The 23,332-nt window shown below is 38.6% G+C and overlaps 1 protein-coding gene across 1 annotated transcript in view; it reads right to left on the reverse strand.

Moving 5' to 3' along the window:
* Positions 1-23,332, reverse strand: part of MGAM2 (maltase-glucoamylase 2 (putative)) — a 130,751-nt gene that overhangs the window by 90,581 nt on the left and 16,838 nt on the right. The window contains exons 4-15 of the mRNA XM_035254554.3: positions 21,951-22,074; positions 21,408-21,517; positions 21,006-21,160; positions 19,658-19,829; positions 17,075-17,174; positions 15,994-16,106; positions 14,686-14,811; positions 12,465-12,596; positions 12,280-12,378; positions 9,068-9,181; positions 7,702-7,783; positions 4,789-4,906 (exon numbers count right to left, since the gene is read on the reverse strand). Of these exons, the coding sequence (XP_035110445.2) occupies positions 4,789-4,906; positions 7,702-7,783; positions 9,068-9,181; positions 12,280-12,378; positions 12,465-12,596; positions 14,686-14,811; positions 15,994-16,106; positions 17,075-17,174; positions 19,658-19,829; positions 21,006-21,160; positions 21,408-21,517; positions 21,951-22,074 (1,445 nt within the window). The remainder of the gene's footprint in view (positions 1-4,788; positions 4,907-7,701; positions 7,784-9,067; positions 9,182-12,279; positions 12,379-12,464; positions 12,597-14,685; positions 14,812-15,993; positions 16,107-17,074; positions 17,175-19,657; positions 19,830-21,005; positions 21,161-21,407; positions 21,518-21,950; positions 22,075-23,332) is intronic.

Genomic DNA, 23,332 nt, shown 5'->3' on the forward strand with positions numbered 1-23,332 from the left:
AGATAACTGTTGGGTTATTGTTTTTTGGTTTTTTTTTTTTTTTTGGTTGGTTGGTTTTTTTACAGCTTAAAGGAACAGTGTTATTCAGAGGCTTTCTCTTTTAGTTTTCTTTTTCTATCCCCCAGGTCTAGCCAATTTATAATCGGGTTGTGATCTCTGAAAGAATCTATTCTCAGCCGGGTGAGATAGCTCACATCTGTAATCCCAGCTCTTTGGGAGACCGAAGCAGGAAGATCACTTGAGGTCAGGAGTTCAAGACTAGCCTGACCAACATGGAGAAACCCCATCTCTGCTAAAAATACAAAAAATTAGCCAGGCATGGTGGCACAAGCCTGTAATCCCAGCTACTCAGGAGGCTGAGGCAGGAGAATCACTTGAACCTGGGAGGCAGAGGTTGCAGTGAGCCGAGATTCCACCATTGCACTCCAGCCTGGCACCCAAGAGTGAAACTCCATCTCAAAAAAAAAAAAACAAGAATCTAGTTTCTTTTGGCTTTCAGCTTAGAGATGGGGGTAATTTTATTCCTGGTTGGCCTACTGTCCCCAAACTATACTTCCATTTAAGGTTGACCCACATATTTATCAGACCTATGACTTCAGTTATCCTGATGTCCAGATTCCATTGAAGGAAAATCTTATCCATTTTTTTATCCAATTCTGCCTCATGCCAAAGACCAAGTTCTACTTATCTACACTGTCCTCTGGGAGCATAGGCCATTATGCCAGGCCAGAGAAATTAGAAAGACACCTATTATTTACTCAATCATAATTACCTTTTAACTATTAACCATAACTATTAGAATATATTAACCAACCCATTCTTGATTTTATAGCACCTTTACCACAGTCACTGGCAACAAAGCAATTTGAAATTTTCTTCCCCTCCTCCAACCCTTTCTTTCTCTTTCTTTCTTACCCTGACTATTGTTTCACTCTGTTTCCCACTTCTCATTCTTAGAAGCACCTGGAATAAAAATATATCGGAAAAAGAGACTGTGGGAACATCAATCTAAGTCTCTCATTTCAGAGATGAGGAAACTGAGTCTTATTTCTCTAGTTTATTTCTCAGGAAAAATAGAATGAGAGAGAAAAGCCAAAGAAAGAGAAAATAATGATATCAGAAACATATGTCCTTCTTCCTAGAGCTTTTTTTAAAAACCAAAATACAAACTTTTACATTTTCTGGACAAGAACTCTCATCTGGACAATCTAACATAATGCAAGTCATGAGGATGAAATAGTGCTGGAAAATAACACAAACCCAGTCTCTGCCTCTAAGTTATCAGGTCCTGTGGGGGCTGGGTCCTGCCCTTCCTCTTTCTCCCAGGCCAGGCATTTATCCAACAAAGTGTCTTCAGCACACACACTATTGAGAAGGCTAAGGATAAGGGGTGACTTTGCCCTCAAAAAACTTACAGTCCAACAGAAAGAAAACGGGCATCTAAAAATTGAAACCATGTTTTTTTGCATACTAAGCATATTGGAATATAAACAAATGTAGCACAAAAAAATGGAATAATAATCTTTTCCTAGAATGATACTTCCATTTTCTAGAACTGCCAGTAAAGTTTTCAGAATTTATATATGATGTGAGGTTTTTTTAGATAAGTGTATTTTGCAAAATGGACAGGGTAAGGAAGCACATCTCGTGCAGGGCAAATAGCACAGGAAAGGCATGAAATAATGAATCGCGCTTGGATTTGGGAACAGCAAGAAGCAGCAGAGATGAGAGAAAAATTGTAAGAGAGGGTTAGATTATAAAGTATCTTATAGGTTATGCTAAGCATTTTACTGTATAAAAAATAGCAAGCCACAAATAACTTTACACTAAAAAGAGAAATGAGCAAACTGTGCTTTAGAAAGATCACTTTGTCAGGAATGTATAGTAGTGCTTTCTAAATTTTAACATATTCTCAGTACACCCAGGTATCTTGATAAAATGCAGGTTTTGATTCCTAAGTTCAGGGTTGAGGTCCACGATGCTAATATTTTCTGGAGATGCTGATGCGGCTGTTCCGTGGACTCTGCTTCAAGTAGAAAGGGTCGAGGATAGGTTATCGGGAGATAAGGCTAAAGTCAGGGAAATTAGTTCTGGGGCTAGGGTAATGATTTGTGTGAGGGATGATGATAACCTCATTAAGAAGTATCAATGGGGAAACAGGGAGGTGGTTACAGAAATGTTTAAAAGTAACATCAAAAGGATCAAGGACTGATTGGATGTGAGGGTACAAAAAAGCATAAAGGATGGTGCCAAGCTTCTCACTTGGGAGTCTGGGATGTAGGGATGCTGTTGCTACCAACCAAGATGCAGAATTTAAGAGTTTCAAAAAAAATCAGCTATAGTGGGAAGATGAGGTGAAAACAGGTAACAAAGCCAGGTAAATGGTGCTCGAGGTACTACAAAACATCCAAGCAGACAATGTGAGAGGATGGTTTTGGATATTTGTGTCTAAAAATTGGGGAAAGACCCCACGTAGAATTATAGATTTAAAAATCATTAGAATTAATTCCAGTGAAAACCATAAAAGAAATAAATTACCTACAAATTACCTATGTATTGGCATAGACTATAAAGAGAAGAGGCCAAAGGATGGACTCCTAAGAATCATCAACAGTGAAAGAGCTAAGAAAAAGATCCAGGCACACAGATAAGAAGGGACAGCTAGAAAGAGAGCAGAGGCACCAGGCAGAGCAGTATCTTTTTTTTTTTTTTTTTAAAGAAAGCATTTCACTCTTGTTGCCCAGGCTGGAGTATAATGGCACAATCTTGCCTCACTGCAACCTCCACCTCCCAGGTTCTAGCAATCCTCCTGCCTCAGCCTTCCAAGTAGCTGGGATTACAGGTATCTGCCACCACACCTGGCTAATTTTTGTATTTTTGGTAGAGATGAAGTTTCACCATGTTGGCCTGGCTGGTCTCGAATTCCTGACCTCAGGTGATCCACCTGACTCGGCCTCCCAAAGTGCTGGGATTACAGATGTTAGCCACGGCACCCAGCCAGCAGAGCAATATCTTAAGAACTGAAGGAGCCGAGTTTAAAGGAGTGGTCATGACCTCGAGTACCAGAGAGAAAGAGAAGTCAAGTAAAAAAATGACTGAGATAGGTCCCATAAGCCTATCAAAGTCTCCCTGCCCCCATCCCCGCAACAGTGCTTTGGAACACCAAAACAGGGAAAGAGAAGCTGAGAAACACAAAGATGCTCTTTCCTAAACCACTGGAGGATCCGCCAATCAGAATTAGCTTAGACTGTGAAGCCCTTCCAACACTTTAGTTTTCCCATCTGTGCTGAAAATTCAAATTAAAATCTTCTTAAGCCTGGCTCCAAATTTTCTTGTTCTCTTAGGTATAATGATTGTATTTTACCATCTTCCACAGAAGAAACTGAACAGTGAGAAGGGGAACTATTTCTCAACTTACAAAGTCACAAGTAAACAATCCACATGACAAGATATAAAGGATGTAATGGTTTGCAGAACACATCTGTCTCCTTGGAAGACTTTCATAATGGGTGGTGGTGGTGGTTGGAATGGTGGTGCTAACTGTGGTGGTGGTGATAGTAGTGGTAGTGATAGTGGTGGTGATTGCAATAAGGCAATAGTGGTGGTGAGGTAGTGGTTAGATGATGGTGATGGTGTTGAGTAGTGATGGTGATGGTGGTGGTGGTGATGGTAGTTGTGTGTGCATGCGTGTGTGTATGTGTGTGTGTGTGTGTGTGTATGTGTGTGTGTCTTAGGGCAGAAGGGAGAATTATGAGGTAGATAAGCAGGACATTGGGAAGAAAATTAGAAGAGTATGGTGTGCATTTCCAGATAAATAAAGGTGTAGGATATAATAAATTCCTCTTCAAAGGGTTTAGCCTATAAATTGTTAAGTACAATGAGTTATGAGATCCTCTACAAAGAACCAATGTATCAGTATGTTCAGCTCCCCTGTTCTTTGTTCTCCATTTTAAAATATAACTTTCTGGTTTTCTTTGCCCCTTACCCTAGTCTCAGTAAAGAACTTTCCTGTCAGTTCTAATCAGTAGTTCACATCTGTTCCCCTCGTCTCCTGCTTTGACCTGAGTCTCCTCTAGTTACCTGTTCTGTAACAATCCTTCCTGTCAAACTGCTCACCCCACCACCCTGGTTCATACCCCTGCTCCCTTCAAAACAGCCAATCGGAATTAAAGTAGACTATGCGGTCCAACTATAGCCAATAGGGGAACAACACAGCAGTAGGGGCTACCTGTGTCAGGAATAAGAACCCCTTCCTCTCCCCTGTTTGGGTGTACACTCGCCATTGCTCCATCCATGAGAAGCACCCTTATATAGAAGTAAAAATTGCTTTGCTGAGAAAATTTATATTTGAGTGCTATTTCTTTTGTGGCACCAAAAATTTACATGTAACAAAAGGAAATACAGGTAAATTTAATTTCAAAAAACATGAGTAATTTTTAGTATGAAAATGTCCCATACAAATTTAATTTGGTGTCCGTTATTTTTATTTGCTAAAACCAAGCAATCCTAGTGCATTTAGTAAAAGAATCTGAGAGAGCTGACTACTAGCTGAGGACTCTAAATGCCTTATATAATATTGCCTACTAGTATCCTTGAAATGAGCTCCTTAGCCATAAGCCAATCAAAAATAATCCTGTACAGAAACCATACAAATACTCTGTAAGAACAGTTTTGATATTTTTATAAATGCAAAAAATATTTGAACAATATGTTACTTATAGAACAGAAGAAACATCCTCCACCTCCCATCTCCCCATATCTGAAATAGGGGGAAAACCAAGTCCTTACAAGTCTGTGGCTCTGGCCATGAAGTAGCCATACAAGCTGTGGAAGTCATAGTGAAGGCCCCCTTGAAATTCCGTGTCCATGCAGAGGGTTCTTGCAAATAGTAAGCGGTCCAGAACTCCTGGAGGGAAATACTCATCAGTGAGGCACTTCCTCATCAACCATTTTTAACAAAAGAGCCACCCAATTATTTTCTTCCTGATTACTGTGCTTTCCCCACCAATCTCCACCTGACCAAATCTGTTCCAGATTTTAAATTTCATCCTAAATGCTATTTCCTGTCTGGGACTCACATTCAGCCCTCCAAGGAGATGGATCGTTAAAATTAATCTGCATTCCCTCAAGCTCACAAAGAATCCTGGTGAGTGGAGGCGACTGAGAAACTTGCTCAGAGCAAAGGCAGTGGAGCTGAGTCTAAGTATAAAGCATATAATGTTTATCTACATATATTTAATCAAGAGAAATTGAGTGTACAATGTATAGGTATGAAGGTAGAGAGAAGGAATTTTTTCTTTTTTATAATACAAACCTCAGTCACACTTAAAAGAAAAATAGGGGCTGGGCACAGTGGTTTACACCTGTAATCCCAGCACTTTGGGAGGCCAAGGTAGGTGGATCACCTGAGGTCAAGTGTTTGAGACCAGCCTGACCAAGATAGTGAAACCCCGTCTCTGCTAAAAACACAAAAATTGGCCAGGTGTGGTGGCATGCACCTGTAGTCCCAGCTACTCAGGAGGCTGAGGCAGGAGAATAGCTTGAACCCAGGAGGCAGAGACTGTAGTGAGCCAAGATCATGCCCCTGCGCTCCAGCCTGGGTGACAGTCCATCTCAAAAAAAAAAAGGAAAAAGAAAAAGATGTGGCATTTGGGTAACAAGATGTGTAAATACTCAAACCCTGCATCTGAGAATTCTCATTGTTTGCATTTTCTCTTCCTCAAGCCTAAAATGGCAAGTCTTCTCTGCCACTTCGTCTCCTTGTGAACACTTCACTGGGGCCATATCTGCCTTCCTTCACAAAGTCTTGCCCATACCTAGGTGTGAGGCACAATTCCAGAAAGTGGTGGAACCAGGAAAGACTGAGGTTTTTTCTTACCCAGTACAACAGAATCAAGGTTTGGAGTCAGAAATGAAGTTGAAATGGAAGATGGGAAGAAAATTATATTTCTTGCACAGCTAAATGTGTGACATGAGATTCACAACCACTTCAATGCTCTTTCTCACGCTAATTAACGTGCACTATGCAATCCTGGAAAGGGGTGGGGCTGCCTGGCTATGGGCAAAAGTGGCCGGTCATACGTGAGTAGACAAAATGCTGGGGGCAGGGAGTGGGGTGCCCACCAGAAGCAAGTAGAAAGTGATAGAACTGAGGTTTTCTACAGAAAAAAAATCAAAAACAAAATTTACTTTGGCCAAAAATAGAATTTAGAGATTAAGAGAAAGAAACACGATAAATCCAGAGTGAAAAAAGAGTAGGGGAATACAGACAGAGCAGAGAAGAACAAAGAATAAGTTGAAAAAGCAAACAATGGATTTTGCAAGAGGTGAAGACTTCCTCCAAAAAATTATTTACTCCTTAAGTGACCAAAAGGAGTTAAAGAAACAGCTATACGTTGGTCTCAGGGGTATAAGTAAAGTGAGCAAACCAGAATACACTTGCAGAGGCTGTTCAGATGCCACACAAGACGGTTCTCTTCCTAGAAGTGTAAGGAGATTATGGCCTGGTGCGGTGGCTCACACGTGTAATCCCAGCACTTTGGGAAGCCAAGGCAGGTGGATCACCTGAGGTCAGGAGTTTGAGACCATCCTGGCCAACATGGTGAAACTCCATCTCTATTAAAAAATACAAAAATTAGCCAGGCATGGTGGTATGTGCCTGTAGTCCCAGCTACTTGGGAGGCTGAGGCAAGAGAATAGCTTGAACCCGGGAGGCAGAGATTGCAGTGAGCCGAGATCATGCCATTGCACAGGCAACAGAGCAAGACTCTGTCTCAAAAAACAAAAAAGAAGATTATACCTTTCCTTGAGGTTAAGCGGGGGCTACGTGACCAGACTCTGTCAAAAGAATGTGGGCAAATTGGGTATACTTCCTTTCCAGGCCTGCCCATAAAACCTTCTCCACCCTCTCTCTCCCTCACCCCGGAAGCCAGAACCAAAGGTTCCGAGGAGATGGGAGAACCAGACATAGATCTGAGTCACCACTTGGATTCTAGTCCCCATCCCTCACCAGAGTATGTTGTGAGCAAAAAGTAAACGGTTATTATGTTGATCCACTGAGATACTAAGGTTCACTTGTTGCCACAGCATAGTCTATTCTACACTGTGCCCCCACCCCACACATATTCTTTCAAAATCAGAGACTGGAGAATTAACCTTGACTAGAATTGGGACCTATAAATAGGATGTTGAATGAACCACTGATGCTTTAAACTGTTGCTAATGATCAGAGAGATGGAGGAGGGGAGAAGACAAAAGAATAAGGGAAGAAGGAAGGAAGGGAGAGTAAGGAGAAAGGAAGGAAGAAAGGAAAGAATAAAGAAAACAAGAAAATTACAGATTTATTTCAGTTTAAGGTAATATGTATCTTAAAGTGCCCTGAAATTCTCATAGATTTTAATACTGACACCTGCGGGACTTGGGGGAAAAGAAGAGGATGAAAGCACTGTGAACTCTAGACTGGAAGCACAGCCAGGGGAGGTAGCCAGGCTCAGACTCTGTCACATTGCCCTCAAGTTATGACAGCAAAAGGGTAATCAGAGACCCAACACTGCTGCCGAGACTTCACTAGAGGAGTGTTCAGGATGTTTAGGAGACCCCTTAGACTGGGAAGTGAAATTGCTCCTGACTACACAGAGGATTACTGAGGGGGTTTTAAGCATGGTTTATGCCTACATCATTAGCAAACAGATGAAAACTTACTAGGAGTAAAAGGAGGAAAGTTCAAGGTGTTTGATTCACACTGATCAGAAGCTTGATGTAAGCTAGATACTTCATTCATTTCCTTCAAAGACAGAAAACACACAAAGTATAAAATGCTATTGATCTATATTTAGCTGTTGTGAAATGCTTATTGAACTACGAGCCAGGATATCTGGGTCTCTTATTAACTGCATTCTGGATTTTAAATAATAACCCTAACTTTTCCTGCCCTCGGTTTTATCTTTTATAAAATTAAGTCACTGTATTAGGTTATATATTTGTAAGGTATGTTCCACTTCTAAATAACAGTGGGCACATTTTTACCTTTTATAAATTTAATTCAATCAGTTAATTCAGAAATACCATTTCAAAGGTTGACCCTTGCCTTACAAATTGTGAAGATTTTATTGTTGTTGTTAAGAATGTAAGCTAGACAGGGCGCCGTGACTCACACCTATAATCCCAGCACTTTGGGAGTTCGAGGTGGGCAGATCACCTGAGGTCAGGAGTTCCAGACCAACCTGGTCAACATGGTGAAACACTGTCTCTACTGAAAATACAAAAATTAGCTGGGCGTGGTGGCAGGTGCCTGTGATCCCAACTAATCGGGAGGCTGAGGCAGGAGAATCACTTGAACCCAGGAGGTGGAGGTTGCAGTGAGCCAAGATCATGCCATTGCACTCCAGCCTGGGGAACAAGAGTGAGACTTTGTCTCAAAAATAAAAAATAGGATGTAAGATACACTAAAATTTCAATAGTTCATTTATAACTGTCCCTATCCTTTATTCCTCTGAGTGAGGAACAATAAGAAAATATAATTAAGATCAAATCTATTTTTAAAAAATGAATTAAAAATAAGTGATGTCTAATCTTGGTAACAATTTTTTTCTATCATTACACATCTTATTCATCAGAGTCCTTCTAAAAATGACTGGTTCAATGCCTTGAACATTGGCACTTAGAGAATATGGAAGAACTATTGTTCTTCCATGAAAAATACAAGACCCTCATTAAATTATTCTCTAATATTAAATTTTTATGAATCCATGCTACAAAAAAATGACATTTATAACTTTTAATCAAACAGTATTTTTAAGCTGACAGTTAATGGAGAAAAAGAAAACCACGACCATGAGAAAGCAAAAGACTTTATCAAAATGAAATAACTGTTGATGAAAGATACAGGATAAGAACCTAAGGCTCTTAGGAGCCTAATTCACTGGATATAGACTCAGCATTCAGTAAAATAATTTTTAGTACTAATAAGTAAAGCAAACTATTTTTATTATACATCAAGATCAAAATTCATCTGAAAATTTGGCATATCTGTTTCCAAAGGAAATTTGATTCTGCAATAATAACTTACAATCCACACTCCATCAAACTCCAGACGATTATGAAAGTTAATGACCTGATATATCCACCACTCAGTGCACACTGGATTGCTATAATCAGGAAAGACTGTGGGTCCTGGATATCCCTAGGACACAAAGGGGAAGGCAGTAGTCATCAGTTTGGTTGAAGGTTTTTTACTTTTACCAATGGTGATTTCTTCCACTAGGAGCCCCATTTTGCTTGTCATTTCAGAATAAAATTTGTGACTCCTTCAAAACTAAACAATAAAAAAAACTAAACTAAATAATAAAATATATACAAGGAACAAGAGGAAGAAACAGTAAAAACAACTGAGTAAATCCATGAAAAGCCACATGTCCTTTTCTATGCAAAAGAAAAGTACAATTTCATTATTTCAGGCCAGTTGGGAGACAAATTGTTTAAAATGTTAGAAAGTCTATATAACATTTTCAAAGAGAATGAGCCTTTTTTCAATCGTTGTTAATTAAGGGTTACATAAAGTCTACTTTGAATAATTATGATTATAAATAATGTGTTGATATTTTTGGCATACAAACTATATCTTATAAATGAAGTTTGTGCTGTCCACTCAGGTCAATTGTTTTTATTCTGTCTCCCTTTTCTGTCTATGCCTATCAAACAGTAGATGTAACTATTTTCCACAACAAAGATATAACCATAGCCAGATTTTTGAAAGTTCTGAATTAAAAGGATACTAGTTTTTGGGAAACATTTTTGCTCATTTTCCCAGTAAATCTATAGGTTGTAATTTAGGAACAACTTTACACTCTGGAATATAATGAATATGTATTTTAAAATGTGGATAATTTTCAAAACTCAAGATGAGAGCTTGAAATACCCATGGTAATGGATTGAGCTCCTGGCTCTTTGTTTTAGGTGATGGGCACCAATTAACAATTAGATGGAACTTTGCAGCCCAGGAAACAGGTGGTGTCACAAAACAGTCACCTCCAGCAACATTCAACCTAGAGCAATCCAGCAAACTTTATTCAACCAAGTGCATTTAAAACAAACCACTTGCACCTCCACTACTGCTATCTCTGCCGCTATCTCATTAAATGATTCATGCCATTCATTGGTCAATGAAGTCAACCATCTAATTAGATCCTTGTAACTATTTGCAAGTTCTTAACTATATATCACTCAAGTACTAGTACTATTGAAATGACTCAAGTGTGGATAAAATTTTAGGTGAGCAAAATAATTTTTCTTTGACTATGGACTCTAAATACAGTATATACATATAGGCTTATCTAATATTTTAGAAATTAGCTTCTAATGAAACAGTAAAAGCAAAGACTTGGAATGCAGAAGGAAGAAAACTTTCCTACTGCTTCATGAAAAGTTAGAATCAATGAAAAAAAAAGTAAATAGAAGTAAGCATCAAAAGAGTCAACGAAAGGAATTAAGTGAGCAGAGTTTGGTAAAAGATCATCCATAACCCTGAAAAGACAGTTTTGCCATTCAGTGTTCTCACTCCTAAGTGGGTGTTGAACAGTGAGAACACATTGGACACAGGGAGGGGGACATCACATACCAGGGTCTGTCAGGGGGTGGGGGGCTAGGGAAGGGATAGCAGGGGGTGGGGAGATAGAGGAGGAAGAGCATTAGAAGAAACACCTAATGTAGATGATGGGGGGGTGGGGGGGATGGATGCAGCAAACCACCATGGCACATGTATACTTATGTAACAAACCTGCATGTTCTGAACATGTACCACAGAATTTAAAGTATACTAATAATAATTTAAAAAATAAAGAAAATAAAAAGTAAAAATAAAATATCGATAATTAAGTGATGTTTGATTTGATAGTTATAAATAATGTGAATAATTATAGCTATCAATATAAAAAACTATAAGATTCTTAGTTAATTAATAAATTTACTCTTGCTAACAGAAGAAATAAATAAATAAATAAAATTTTCTGTGAAACTCTAAAAAACGAAGAAGAAAAGACAGTTTTGCAAAATAAATGACTTAGGAGCAACAAGATCTGCAGTCACGTGAACTCTTTCCTTTTTTTTTTGAGACAGCATTTCACTCCTATTGCCCAGGCTGGAGTGCCGTGCAATGGCACAATCTCAGCTCACTGCAACCTCCGCCTCCCCAGTTCAAGTGATTCTCCTGCCTCAGCCTCCCTAGTAACTGTGACTACAGGCATGCACCACCATGCCTGGCTAATTTTGTATTTTTAGTAGAGATGGGGTTTCTCCATGTTGGCCAGGCTGTCTTGAACTCCTGACCTCAGGTGATCCTCCGGCCTCGACCTCCCAGAGTGCTAGGATTACAGGCGTGAGTCACCATGCCCTGCCTCATGAACTCATTAGATGAAGCACCAATTTGAATAAATCTTACAGGATCCAATCATCTAGTGCTGACCCTACATATAATTGAAATTGCCTATTTAAAGTACTCTCAGAAGTTCAGTTATCCTGAATATAAGCTACTGCTCAGCCTATTCCAATGTCTGAGACTGCTACCTTAGAATCAAAACTGTGCTCTATCTATAAGTCTTGTGTAAATTTAAAATATAGGTGGGCACAGTGGCTTACGCCTGTAATCCCAGCACTTTGGGAAGCCAAGGCAGTCAGCTCACCCCAGGCCAGGAGTTCAAGATGAACCTGGCCAACATGGTGAAACCCGGTCTCTACTAAAAGTACAAAAATTAGTGGAGTGTGGTGGCATGTGCCTATAATCCCAGCTACTCAGGAGGCTGAGGCAGGAGAATTGCTTGAACCTGGGAGGCATAGATTGCAGTGAGCCAAAATCACATCATGGCACTCCAGCCTGGATGACAAGAGTGAAACTCCATCTCAAAAAAATAAAAATAAAATATATTCGCTGAAATCAGTTCCACATTAATCTATGAGTATCTCGTTATATTTTTGTGGTTGAATTTATTGTCTTGGGAAAGAGAAATTTGGAGGTGGGAGGGCTTTAGGTAACTAATTTTTCTTCTAGTTACATATTGCTTCTCAATTATCTATGGTATTAGAGGATCAAGGGCTAGCTTTTTAAATCCTTCAGAATTATAATCATTCTATTATTATATCTACTGGCTTAAAATAGTAATAAAAGACACCTCTAAAGCCATAAAGAAACAGTAACAATATTGTAACCTGCCTTTCACCCATCTTCATACCAAAAGTACAAACTTCACAAAACAATCATAATTTACTTTGATTTTCTTAAGAGATTACCTCCCCAACAGCAGAGCCATGGTTCCCCATGATCCACACTCTCTTTATGCTTCCATTATTATAAGGCTCGTAGCTAGAGTCTTTGGCAATGCCAGGATTCTAATAAAGAAATATGACATAAATATTATTTTTATATTTTTTTGCACTGTGAAAGAAAAAATAAGGTAACAAGTGTTTGAACATACCATAATAATGAGATATTTCTGACCATTGTCATGTAACTCCTTGACAAAATCTGAGAGACCAGAATAAGCATCTTGATCAACAGTGAAATCCTTCTTTCCATCCATGTAGTCTATGTCAGAGTACTGGACATCCTGAAAGAGAGCTCTGGCCAGTTAGAACCTAGGAAAAAGCACTGTTCTGACGGAAAGTGTTATAGCTGTGGATCCTGACCATTAAAAATGAAGCCATATTTCCTAATGATCCTGGAACTACGGGGGGTTGGCTACATCTTAGGAGCAAATAAGCCATCTCTGAAAGACATGATCGTTTTTTTGGTTGCAGTTTTACCTCCTTGTCCTGACAGGTGCATGTCAGAAAGTATTGGGAGGATTTGAGGGCAGGAATTGCATCTTGTTCATTTCTGTAACTTGAGAGCTTGGATGCTTGACATAAAACAAGTGTTCTTTAAATGATTCTTTCAATGAATTATATTATTAATGTTACAACCATGTACCAACTTAACCCAAGCATCAAGCCATAATATATCATACAAGGAGAAAATGATCTTTTACCCTATGAAAGTGCTAGAGTAATGATTAACAATGATCGATGATGAAAAGATAAAGCCTTACTCAGCTAAATTCTCATGCACACATTTTTCCTTGTGTTTGCATACCAGCCTTTGAGGAGCAGGTGTTATTCTTAGTGAGCAAATTGAAATGTGAGGGAGTATGTGCACTGAGAGGTGCAAGGGGCTGATGAGAGCTTTGGGTACAGGCCCTTTGGATTCAGATGCTTTTTTTCCCCTATCTGCCACCTTCCTCAAAGACGAAAGAAGTGTTCTTCTAAGTATTCCTCAAGTATCATACAGTAGGAGTCTCCACCTTACAGGCTTGAAGGAAAATGTGGCTTGTAGCCTGTTGCCCAACATAGCATCCACTGTTCTAATACTGCACAGTCATGTAGGACCCAGGTGTCCTCCACAAACACATATAGGGAAAGCTTTTATTTGTGGAAGAAAATTCTTCCTGGAATTGGGTGTTTGCAGATAGCAGACATGGGAGAAGTAAAATTAAACACAGTCAATGCCCCTTTAACACCAAAATATATTAACGTTCTTTTCTTGCAGGAAAAATTGATCCCCCTGCCTGATCTCATCACTATTTAGAGAGGGGATTGAAGAACGCTGAAAGAAGGTACAAGTCATTCCCACCTGTACAATCTTTCTTCAGATGTTAACATTATATATATATATATTATTTTTCTTTTGAGACTCTGTCACCCAAGCTGGAGTGCAGTGGTGCAATCTCAGCTCACTACAACCTCTGCCTCTGGTTCAAGTGATTCTGGTGCCTCAGCCTAATGAGTAGCTGGAATTACAGGCATGTGTCACCACACCTGGCTAACTTTTTTGCATTTTTAATGGAGACGGGGTTTCACCATGTTGGTCAGGCTTGTGTCGAACTCCTGTTCTCAAGTGATTCACCCACCTCAGCCTCCCAAAATGCTGGGATTACAGGTATGAGCCACCATGCCCAGCCAACACTATATCCTTGCATCAAAGTTTCAAAATCCCAAAGAGCTACCCCAAATAAGTTGTTCTGATAAATTCATTAGCCACATGTTATGCATCTCCTGGAGGAAATGATCAAGTATTACACATTTAATAATTATCTTGACTTACTGGTGGACGTTGAGCATCATAAATACTCATATAACCATGAAGGTTTAAAAGTAGAGTTTGTTAGATCTGGGAGGAGTATACGAGGTCACCATGAGAAAGTCATTTATTGTAAGTCATTATAATAATCAGCTCCTGCTACTCATGTCACCTCCAGTGTTGCTTTCTCTAATAACATAACAGCTATTAGATGATGTTCACCTTCTGTGCTAGATTCTTTACATGCATGGTATAAGGCATTTCTTACTACAAGAGCACCGAAGTTAGTCTTACATTCTTATTCTATAAAGGTGGAAACCAAGACTCAGAGATGTTAATTAACTAGCCCAAAATTGTTATGAATACACAAAGCTAAAATTCAAAGCCATATCTATCTGACTTTATTAACTGTATACTTTTCATAATCAGATACATAACTTAACATGCAAATTTCTGACAGCAAGTGTGCCTGACTATCAATCTATTGATTTACCTACATTTCTTCTAATAAATTGAATTCAATGAAAAAACTAAAACTGGGAAATGGTGTCAAACGCATTGTAAAAGAAGTTCCGACTTACATATGGTATCTCAGCTAAACGATTTCGGCTTACAACTTCTTTCAATTTATTGATGCCACCATAATCCCTGCGACTAAGCTGGAACCCAAGACTCCAATAGGAAGGCAAGAATGGCCGTCCAACAAGCTGAAAAGATAAGTAAGTAAGTGTCCAGGCTTTTAGCATCAACACTGTAGCCCCAGGCCTAACACTGGAAACATTAGTTCCATTTCCTTTTCTATGAGGTTTCCAGAGCTGAAAATGCCAGAGTTAAGAGTAATCTTCTAGAATAATTTGTGAAATCCCACAATCACATCCTTCTTTACTAAGTACATAAATGTATTCTCAACATCAGACACTAATAAAATTTGCAGAAAATGTTTCAATAATGGTGGCATCTTAAGGGATAACTGGTAACATTCATTATTTTGTAAGCATTTTTCTGAGTATTTGTTCACAGTGTGGCAAGGGCTAACAAGGGCATTTGGAATATCGTGGCACAGAGCAAACACAGCTCCTGCCCTCGGAGAACTCAGAGGAAACAAATAAATGTCTAATATAATTTCAGATAGTGGTGTGTGCAAAGGCTAAAGGAATAAGAACTGATGGGATTAGGATTAGGATTACAGACACACAACACCACACCCAGCTAATTTTTTTTTTTTTTTGAGATGGAGTCTCGCTGTTGCCCACACTGGAGGGCAGTGGTGTGATCTTGGTTCACCTCAACCTCTGCCTCCTGGGTTCAAGTGATTCTCCTGCTTCAGTCTTCTGAGTAGCTAGGACTACAGGTACATGCCACCATGCCTGGCTAATTTTTGTATTTTTAGTAGAGATGGGGTTTCATCTTGTTGGCCAGGCTGGTCTTGAACTCCTGACCTCGTGATCTGCCCACCTCAGCCTTCCAAAGTGCTGGGATTACAGGCGTGAGCCACTGATCCCAACTTCAAGTATCTTCCTTTTCTATAATTTGAGTCAAATACAAATAGCAAAGTTTATTCAGGTAGTTCCTTTTCACTAAATTTTAATTTATTGAATGAATAAGCTTTGCTGGTTTGTGGGCTACATGAATGGACTGCAAGTTACTTGAAAGTAGGATGGTGTCTGACTTCTTTTTGCATTTCTCAAGCCTTACACAGAGTCTCTTTGGCATTCAGAAAGCAACCAATAAAGGTCATCAAAATAAATAAACAATGGATGAAAGACTCACTATCCCAGCATTTATAATCCATACAGTTTGCTAATAACTTTTATTTTTCTCTTATTAATTTATAATGAGCATATGAGATAATAGCAGTAAATAATGACTATCTAAATGCAAAGACAAACCTCCAAGTATTCCTGAACCACTTGTTCTGGAGTGTTTCCTAGGAATACATAAAAGTCAAGAACGCCCCCAATTGTGCGGTAAGTGATTGCAGGAGCTGGCTGAAGAGTAACCTCTGAAAAGATTAAAATGAGATTTATTAGAATCTTATGGTTGAAAACAGAGTCTTCTCTAGAGTATGAATAGCTGAGCCATCTAAAAGAATCTCAGTCTCATTTTGAAAGGGATGAAAATCACACTGTTCTTTTTATCAGAGGATTGTTGTTGGAGTTTATACAAATACTGAATGTGTAAGAAACCAATGAAGAACTGAGGGATTTTTTTGTTTGTTTGTTTTTTAAGAGAAAGAAGAGGCCAGGCACAGTGGCTCACGCCTGGAATCCCAGCACTTTGGGAGGCCAAGGTGAGCAGATCACAAGGTCAGGACTTTAAGACCACCCTGAGCAGCATGGTGAAACCCCATTTCTACTAAAAAAACAAAAATTTGGCCGGTGTGGTAGCGCATGTCTGTAATTCCAGCTACTCAGGAGGCTGAGGCAGGAGAATTGCTTGAACCTGCGTGGTGGAGTTTGCAGGGAGATGAGATTGCACCACTGCACTCTAGCCTGGGCCACAGAGCAAGACTCGGTCTCAAAAAAAAAAAACAAAAACAGAAGAACAAATTTTATTTTATTTTATTATTTTTTTTTTTTGAGTCAGAGTTTCACTGTTGTTACCCAGATTGGAGTGCAATGGCATGATCTCGGCTCACCGCAGCCTCCGCCTTCTGGGTTCAAGCAATTCTCCTGCCTCAGCCTCCCGAGTAGCTGGGACTACAGTCATGCACCACCATTCCCAACTAATTTTTGTATTTTTAGTAGAGACGGGGTTTCACCATGTTGACCAGGATGGTCTCGATCTCTTGACCTCGTGATCCACCCGCCTCGGCCTCCCAAAGTGCTTTCAGGTTTTAGTTTCAACAAAAGTATTGTAGGCTCAATATGCCTTCTGTTCAACAGTGATCTCACCATAAAAGTAATTTTTTATAAAAGCAGAATCCTAAAACATATCCCTACCTACAGAAGACAAAAAGATGCTTCCTACCCATGGCATTGCTGTTCAACAGAAACACTCCAAAAGAGGAGCCACTGGCGTCTTCAAGGCATAAGAAGAATGTATGAGCTCCGTACAGATTAATCATGCCCTATCAGCAAAACAGAAGAAAAGTAATACTGTTATGTGTTAAGAAAGTTTCCATTCACCCTAAAATAAATTCAAAAGCCATCTATAATATATACTTTGTCAACACTTCATGTAGTTTAACATTGTATTAGAAGGCACTGAAATGATATTATCAACTGGAAAATGAATAAACAAAATATGATATATCTATACAATAGAATTCCATTCAATAATAATAAATAAAATAATTATACACACTACAACATGAATAAACCTTTAAAAGTGTTATGCACAAACAACCATATATTGTATGATTTCATTTATATGAAATGTCTAGAAAAGTCAAATCTATAGGGACAGAAAGTAGATTAGTAATTGGCTAGGGCTGCAGCGAGCTCTGGAGTTTAAGTCTCAAAGCTCAGAAGGAATCCTATTAGGGTGATGCCAAAGTTATAGACCTGGATTATGATGGTGCTGGCACAACTCAGTAAATGTGCTCAAAGTCACTGAACTGCACACTTAAAACAGGTGAATTTTATGGCCTATAAATTATAATTCAATCAAGTTATTTTGTAAACATTGAAACCTATTTGCTATGATATATGCTAAAATATTAGAAAGTTATGGTAATATGTAATTTTGAATTTTTTATGCCTAGTTTTATTTTCTAATGTTTCAATAGTTAGCATGTAATACTTAAGTAATGAAAGAAGCCTTAAAACTAATAAAAAAGAGACAGAAAAAATATTGAATCTGTGACAAAGCTGTGATGAACACTGACATAAAAAGAGATAATGTTCCCAGCTACTCAGGAGGCTGAGGCAGGAGAATTGCCTGAACCCAGGAGGCAGAGGTTGCGGTGAGCCGAGATCGCGCCGTTGCATTCCAGCCTGGGTAACAAGAGTGAAACTCTGTCTCAAAAATAAAAAATTTAAAAAAAGAGAGATAATGTGTGTGTATAACTCTAAGTGCTGTAAGAACAAAAGATGTTGAGATTAGAAATGTGGAGAATATTTTACAAGTTCTCTGTGTGACAATGTCATAACCTTAGCTGCAGCGAAGGCAGTAACTCTGATAATGGTAATTACCAGTAGAGGGGAAAAAAAGAATCAACGTGATTTACAAAATTGAGAAGACCAATAAGCCTTGGCTAGATGTAAAATTATAGCCAGGAAAACTCATCGCACCACACTTGGGTAGCACACAGACAATTAAGAAAAAAAAATTTAAGAAAGAAAAAAGCAGGAGAGAAAGGAAAGAAAAAAGAAGATAGGAAGGATGGAAGGCATTACATCTAATTTGTGACTATACAATTTAGAAATGTCAGCTATAGAAAGTCAAATGTAATACAATTCTTAGTATTCAATATTTGCCAGGGCCCTTGACCAAAAATTTATTGAATGTGTTAGTCATTGTTTTTCTGTCCTTGCTGTGCTCAGCAAGTTCACTCCCTCCATTGCATCAGATGCTGGTAGCTGAGCTACAGGTTAATGTGCTACTTGCTTTGTTCATCTCCTGCGAAATACGACCTGCAAAATGTCAGCTCGCTCTCTCCCTTGTACCGTACTTCAACCCACAGCTCTTGCACAAATCCAAGAAATATGATCAGCACAATGGAGGCTTCAAGACATGCTCTACAAACCTATGTGACTCAAAGCGTTGTCCATGATCCCGCCCCAAACCCTTTGTTATCAGTCAGCCACAAGACAAGTGTGAAAATCAAAAGTCAGTTTAGAAATTCTTTCATAGGAATTGAAAAGGGTAATTTTAGTCTCTTCAATTGAAAATGTAGGCTTTTTTTGGTATATCTTTGGGTTTTTTAATTTCATTTTCCCAGTAATATATTTTAATTGTATTTTGCAAAATTATTGCCCATGATGGATTATTTTTTTTTAGGAGAAAGAAACTTGTCCTTCACTCCAGATAAGCTGAGAGGCACTAATCTAGAGCAGTCCTTCTCCCACTTCAATATGAATGTGAGTCTCCTGGGGATCTTGTTAAAATGCAGATTTAGATCCAGTAGGCCTGGGATTCTGCATTTGTAAAAACCTCCCAAGTGATGCCAATGCTGACATCTCTGAAACATACTTTCACAAGCAAACACCTAGAACAGCATGAAAGCTTTCAAAAGAGACATGTTTAGTCCACTGAGTTCTACCGAGCATGGCTCCTGCTGAAGCTCTCCTCTCCTCAGTTATTAAACCAAGACATAGTCATTTGGCAGAAGTATTTTCTAATATACACTAGGTTCGAATATAATCATGAAATTATATATCCCATTACAAGTGAGATTTTTTTAAATGCTACATTTCTAATTGCTAGAAAATTTCTAATTTAAATTTTATTTCTAATACTGCTATATTCCTGAGTTTATAGGCCTCAAGAACAAATATTCCTCAACACTAACATACGTAAAATGAGCAAAGTAAGATACAGATGTATTTCTGCAGGCTACTTTTAGGAAAGGAAGCAGGGTATCCCTTACTCAGGAGGAAGGCACCTCACCTCAGTGGGGGTGGCATCCCGGGTGAAGATGGGCCAGGTCTTCCAGGTCATGTTGTGGAGGTACTGCTGGTGCACATGTTCTCCCAGTCCATACACATTGGCACTGGGCAGTCGGAAAGACAGCTGCAGGTACTGCTGGGCAAACTGGAGGGGCCCAATGCTTGTGTCCAACCTGGGCCATGGGGTAAGTAAAGCAAGAATCAACGAAAACACTCCTTCCTCTGCCAGGAAGCTATCTTCTCCTTTCCACATACACTTAGACATCTGTTGTTTCAGGCATTATCATCAATTTTCATGCTACCTTAGAAGACCTTTCTAGGACACCTCTGGTTCTTTGATTCTAGAGGAAGACAGCATTAGTGGCAGAATGCCGGGAGCTCAGAACAATTGGGGAAAGAGGGCAACAGAGTTGACTTCACATTTAATGTGCATCTAGTGCATTCCAGGCACCACTCTGGGTGCTTTATAAACAACATCTCATTGCCCCTAGCAAAAGTGGGTATTTTGATTCCCCATTTTTGGAAAAGGAAACTGATACTGTTGAGGAGAGATATTTTGCCTGACATATAACACAGCTGAACTGACTTTTATCTGCTGGTGCCAGGATGTGAATACTGGTTTTACTGACACTAATACTTCTATTTTCCCCAGTACACTTTGTGAATTAAGCTCAAACTGTTGATCATTGCTTGATAGTAAGATTCACAGTAAATAATTTAAAATGATAGACAATGAAGTTTGAGTTCCAGTATGAATAATAATTTAAAACAATAAAACCCTCTATTTTACAACATATGTAAACCGCAAGTATATTTATGTGTATATATAACTATATATTATACAAATAAATATATTACATATATTATACATGTAATATATAAATATATATTATTAAATTTTAAATAAACACATTATATATTTATTATATAAAATATATTTAATATATTGATGCATATTAAATATATATTAAAATGCATATTTAATATAAATGCATATGAACATATATAGATATATAATCTATAAATATATGGTATGTAAATATAGTTAATATTACATATTTGTATATTAAAACATTTAATATAATCTATGATATTAATATATTTAATATTATATATATTACATATACTTATATAACTTAGCAAATATTTTAGTATTACATTTTAGTATCCTTTGTTTGAGGAGCATAATAGACTAACACTGTTATCTTACAGCAAAAGCTTTGACATTTTTCTGATATTCAAACATTTTCTCTAGTTGTACTTATTTCACTGCCCACCCACGGTAAATCAGAATGAGTAATATTGGAACTGTGTATTCAAAGATGCAAAAAGAGGGTCAAAAAGCTCACAAGACTCTTCTGTTGCTTGTCCTCATTATTTTGATGCTGAAAGGTTTATCAGTAGCCTCCACGTAATAGCTCAAATTGGTGGCATTAGCAGTGCTATTAACTGTGTCAATATTTTCATGGGAAACTTCATAGCGTATGTTATTAAAGTCAGTGATCTGTCAAAAGAAAAACAGAAGGGACAACTGCAGATAAGACCCGTTCCTTGTAGACAGAGCCCCTTGTAGACAGAGCCCCTTGTAGACAGAGTAGATGAGTGCCCCATCAAATAAAAATTAGCCTGCCCATCCCATCCAGAGATCCCTGCAGAATGGGAGAGAGGTACTTTCTGCCTCCACACCTCAAGCCCAATGTGGGCACACTGCTTTCTTCAGAAATATATTTAGCAGTCATTCCCAAACTAACCTTAAAATGAAACCGATTGGATGTCTGATATTCAGCTGTGAAAAGGGTGGTGGTGACATCATTTCCAAACAGAGATGGGGATGGCAACCTTTTCAACTGGGCAGTAAATCCTAGGGGTGACAAAATATGGGGAGAGAAAGAGACTGACTTTTAGCCTTTTTTTTTTTTTTTTGAGATGGAGTCTCGCCCTGTCACCCAGGAGTGCAAGGCTCACTGCAACCTCCACCTCCTGGGTTCAAACGATTCTCCTACTTCAGCTTCCCAAGTGGTTGGAATTATAGGCACCCACCATCACACCCAGCTAATTTTTGTATTTTTAGTAGAGACAGTGTTTCACCATGTTGGCCAGGCTGGTTGTAAACTCCTGACCTCATAATCTGCCCACCTTGGCCCCCCAAAATGCTGAGATTACAGGTGTGAACCACTGCACCCAGCCAACTTTTAGCTTTTATTTTATTTTGCAGTTAACAAATACAGTCAGAAAGACAGTTCTAATATACACTAGGAGCTGTTCCCAGGGAGCTACATCAGGGCAGTGCTCACCTGTGCTTGTATTTGTATGGCCATTGCTGGCTTCATAGCCCCAGTTCCTAGGGAAGAAGCACCTAGGGACATTGGCATCTGCCACAGGCAACCAGCAGCACTTATATTTCCATCTGCAGGTATCCTGTAACAATGACACAGAGTTAGCAGTATATAAAATGAGGGAAGGAAAGTATTATCTGTCTGTTTATTTATAACCCATTTTATTCCAAGGAGAAGTTAAGATAGGTTATAATTACATTCATTAATTTATTCTTTACTTACTCATGCATCTATCCAACCATGCAATATATATTATCTACCAGACATGGAACTATAATACAGATAAATAAGATATAGCTTGTGCCTTCTGCAAACTTTTTGTCTAGTGGCAAATCTATACAATTAGGAAAGCAATTACATACAGTAGGATGATATGAGGGCTCCACCAGGGGTGTCCAGGAGCTGAGGGAACACACAGTCACTGTACCCAGCCTAGTAGGCTTGGAGTAGGGTGGGGAGTGCTTCCAGGTAAATGAAAGGTAAGTCCTGTCATAAAGCACCAGGGGAAATTAGACAGAAGAACAGTGTTCCCAGCAGAGAAAGCAGCAATGCATGACAAACTCAGGAAAACCACACATTTCTTGTGCCAAAAACACTGAGTATGAGAATGAAGCTGGAAATCACATAGTATTTTTAACCATGAGTGGGCTGGAAGCCAGTCCAAGCAGTTTGGACTTTCCCATGAGGAACAGTCATGCAAGTGGCTAACAATACAACAAAAAAGAAAAGCATTTCCAGAAAGTAAGCAAGCTGAAGCTAAGAAAACTAGAGACAATTAAAACTAGGACAGAGTCTAACACAAAAATTCACAATGTCTATACTATGTCCAAGGCAAAAACAAATCACATGTGGATTTTTCTCAGAGTAGTTTGATTATGAATACTCTTTTGTTGTTATTTAGCAAGATTTATTTTGTAAAGATCTTATAATTTTCAGATTAATTTACATAAAATTATTTTGTTATGATAAATAAAACAAATAGGAACTGGGACCAATGTGTTAGAATAAACACAGGCATCCACCTTCCTCATCTAACTAAATTTACATGAAATGACAGAAATAATTTTAAGAAAAAAATTACAAATCTATTTATAAAATAGCAAAATAAAATGCAATATTACAGGCCAGAAATTTAATTAGAATTGAATCCTTTTTTTTTTTTTTGAGACAGAGTTTCATTCTTGTTGCCCAGTCTGGAGTGCAATGGTACCATCTCAGCTCACTGCAACTTCTGCCTCCCGGGTTCAAGTGATTCTGCTGCCTCAGCCTCCCAAATAGCTTGGATTAAAAACTCCCACCACCACACCCAGCTAATTTTTGTATTTTAGAAGAGAGAGGGC

This window comes from Callithrix jacchus, chromosome 11 (genome assembly GCF_049354715.1).
Source record: "Callithrix jacchus isolate 240 chromosome 11, calJac240_pri, whole genome shotgun sequence".
Lineage (NCBI taxonomy): Eukaryota > Metazoa > Chordata > Mammalia > Primates > Cebidae > Callithrix > Callithrix jacchus.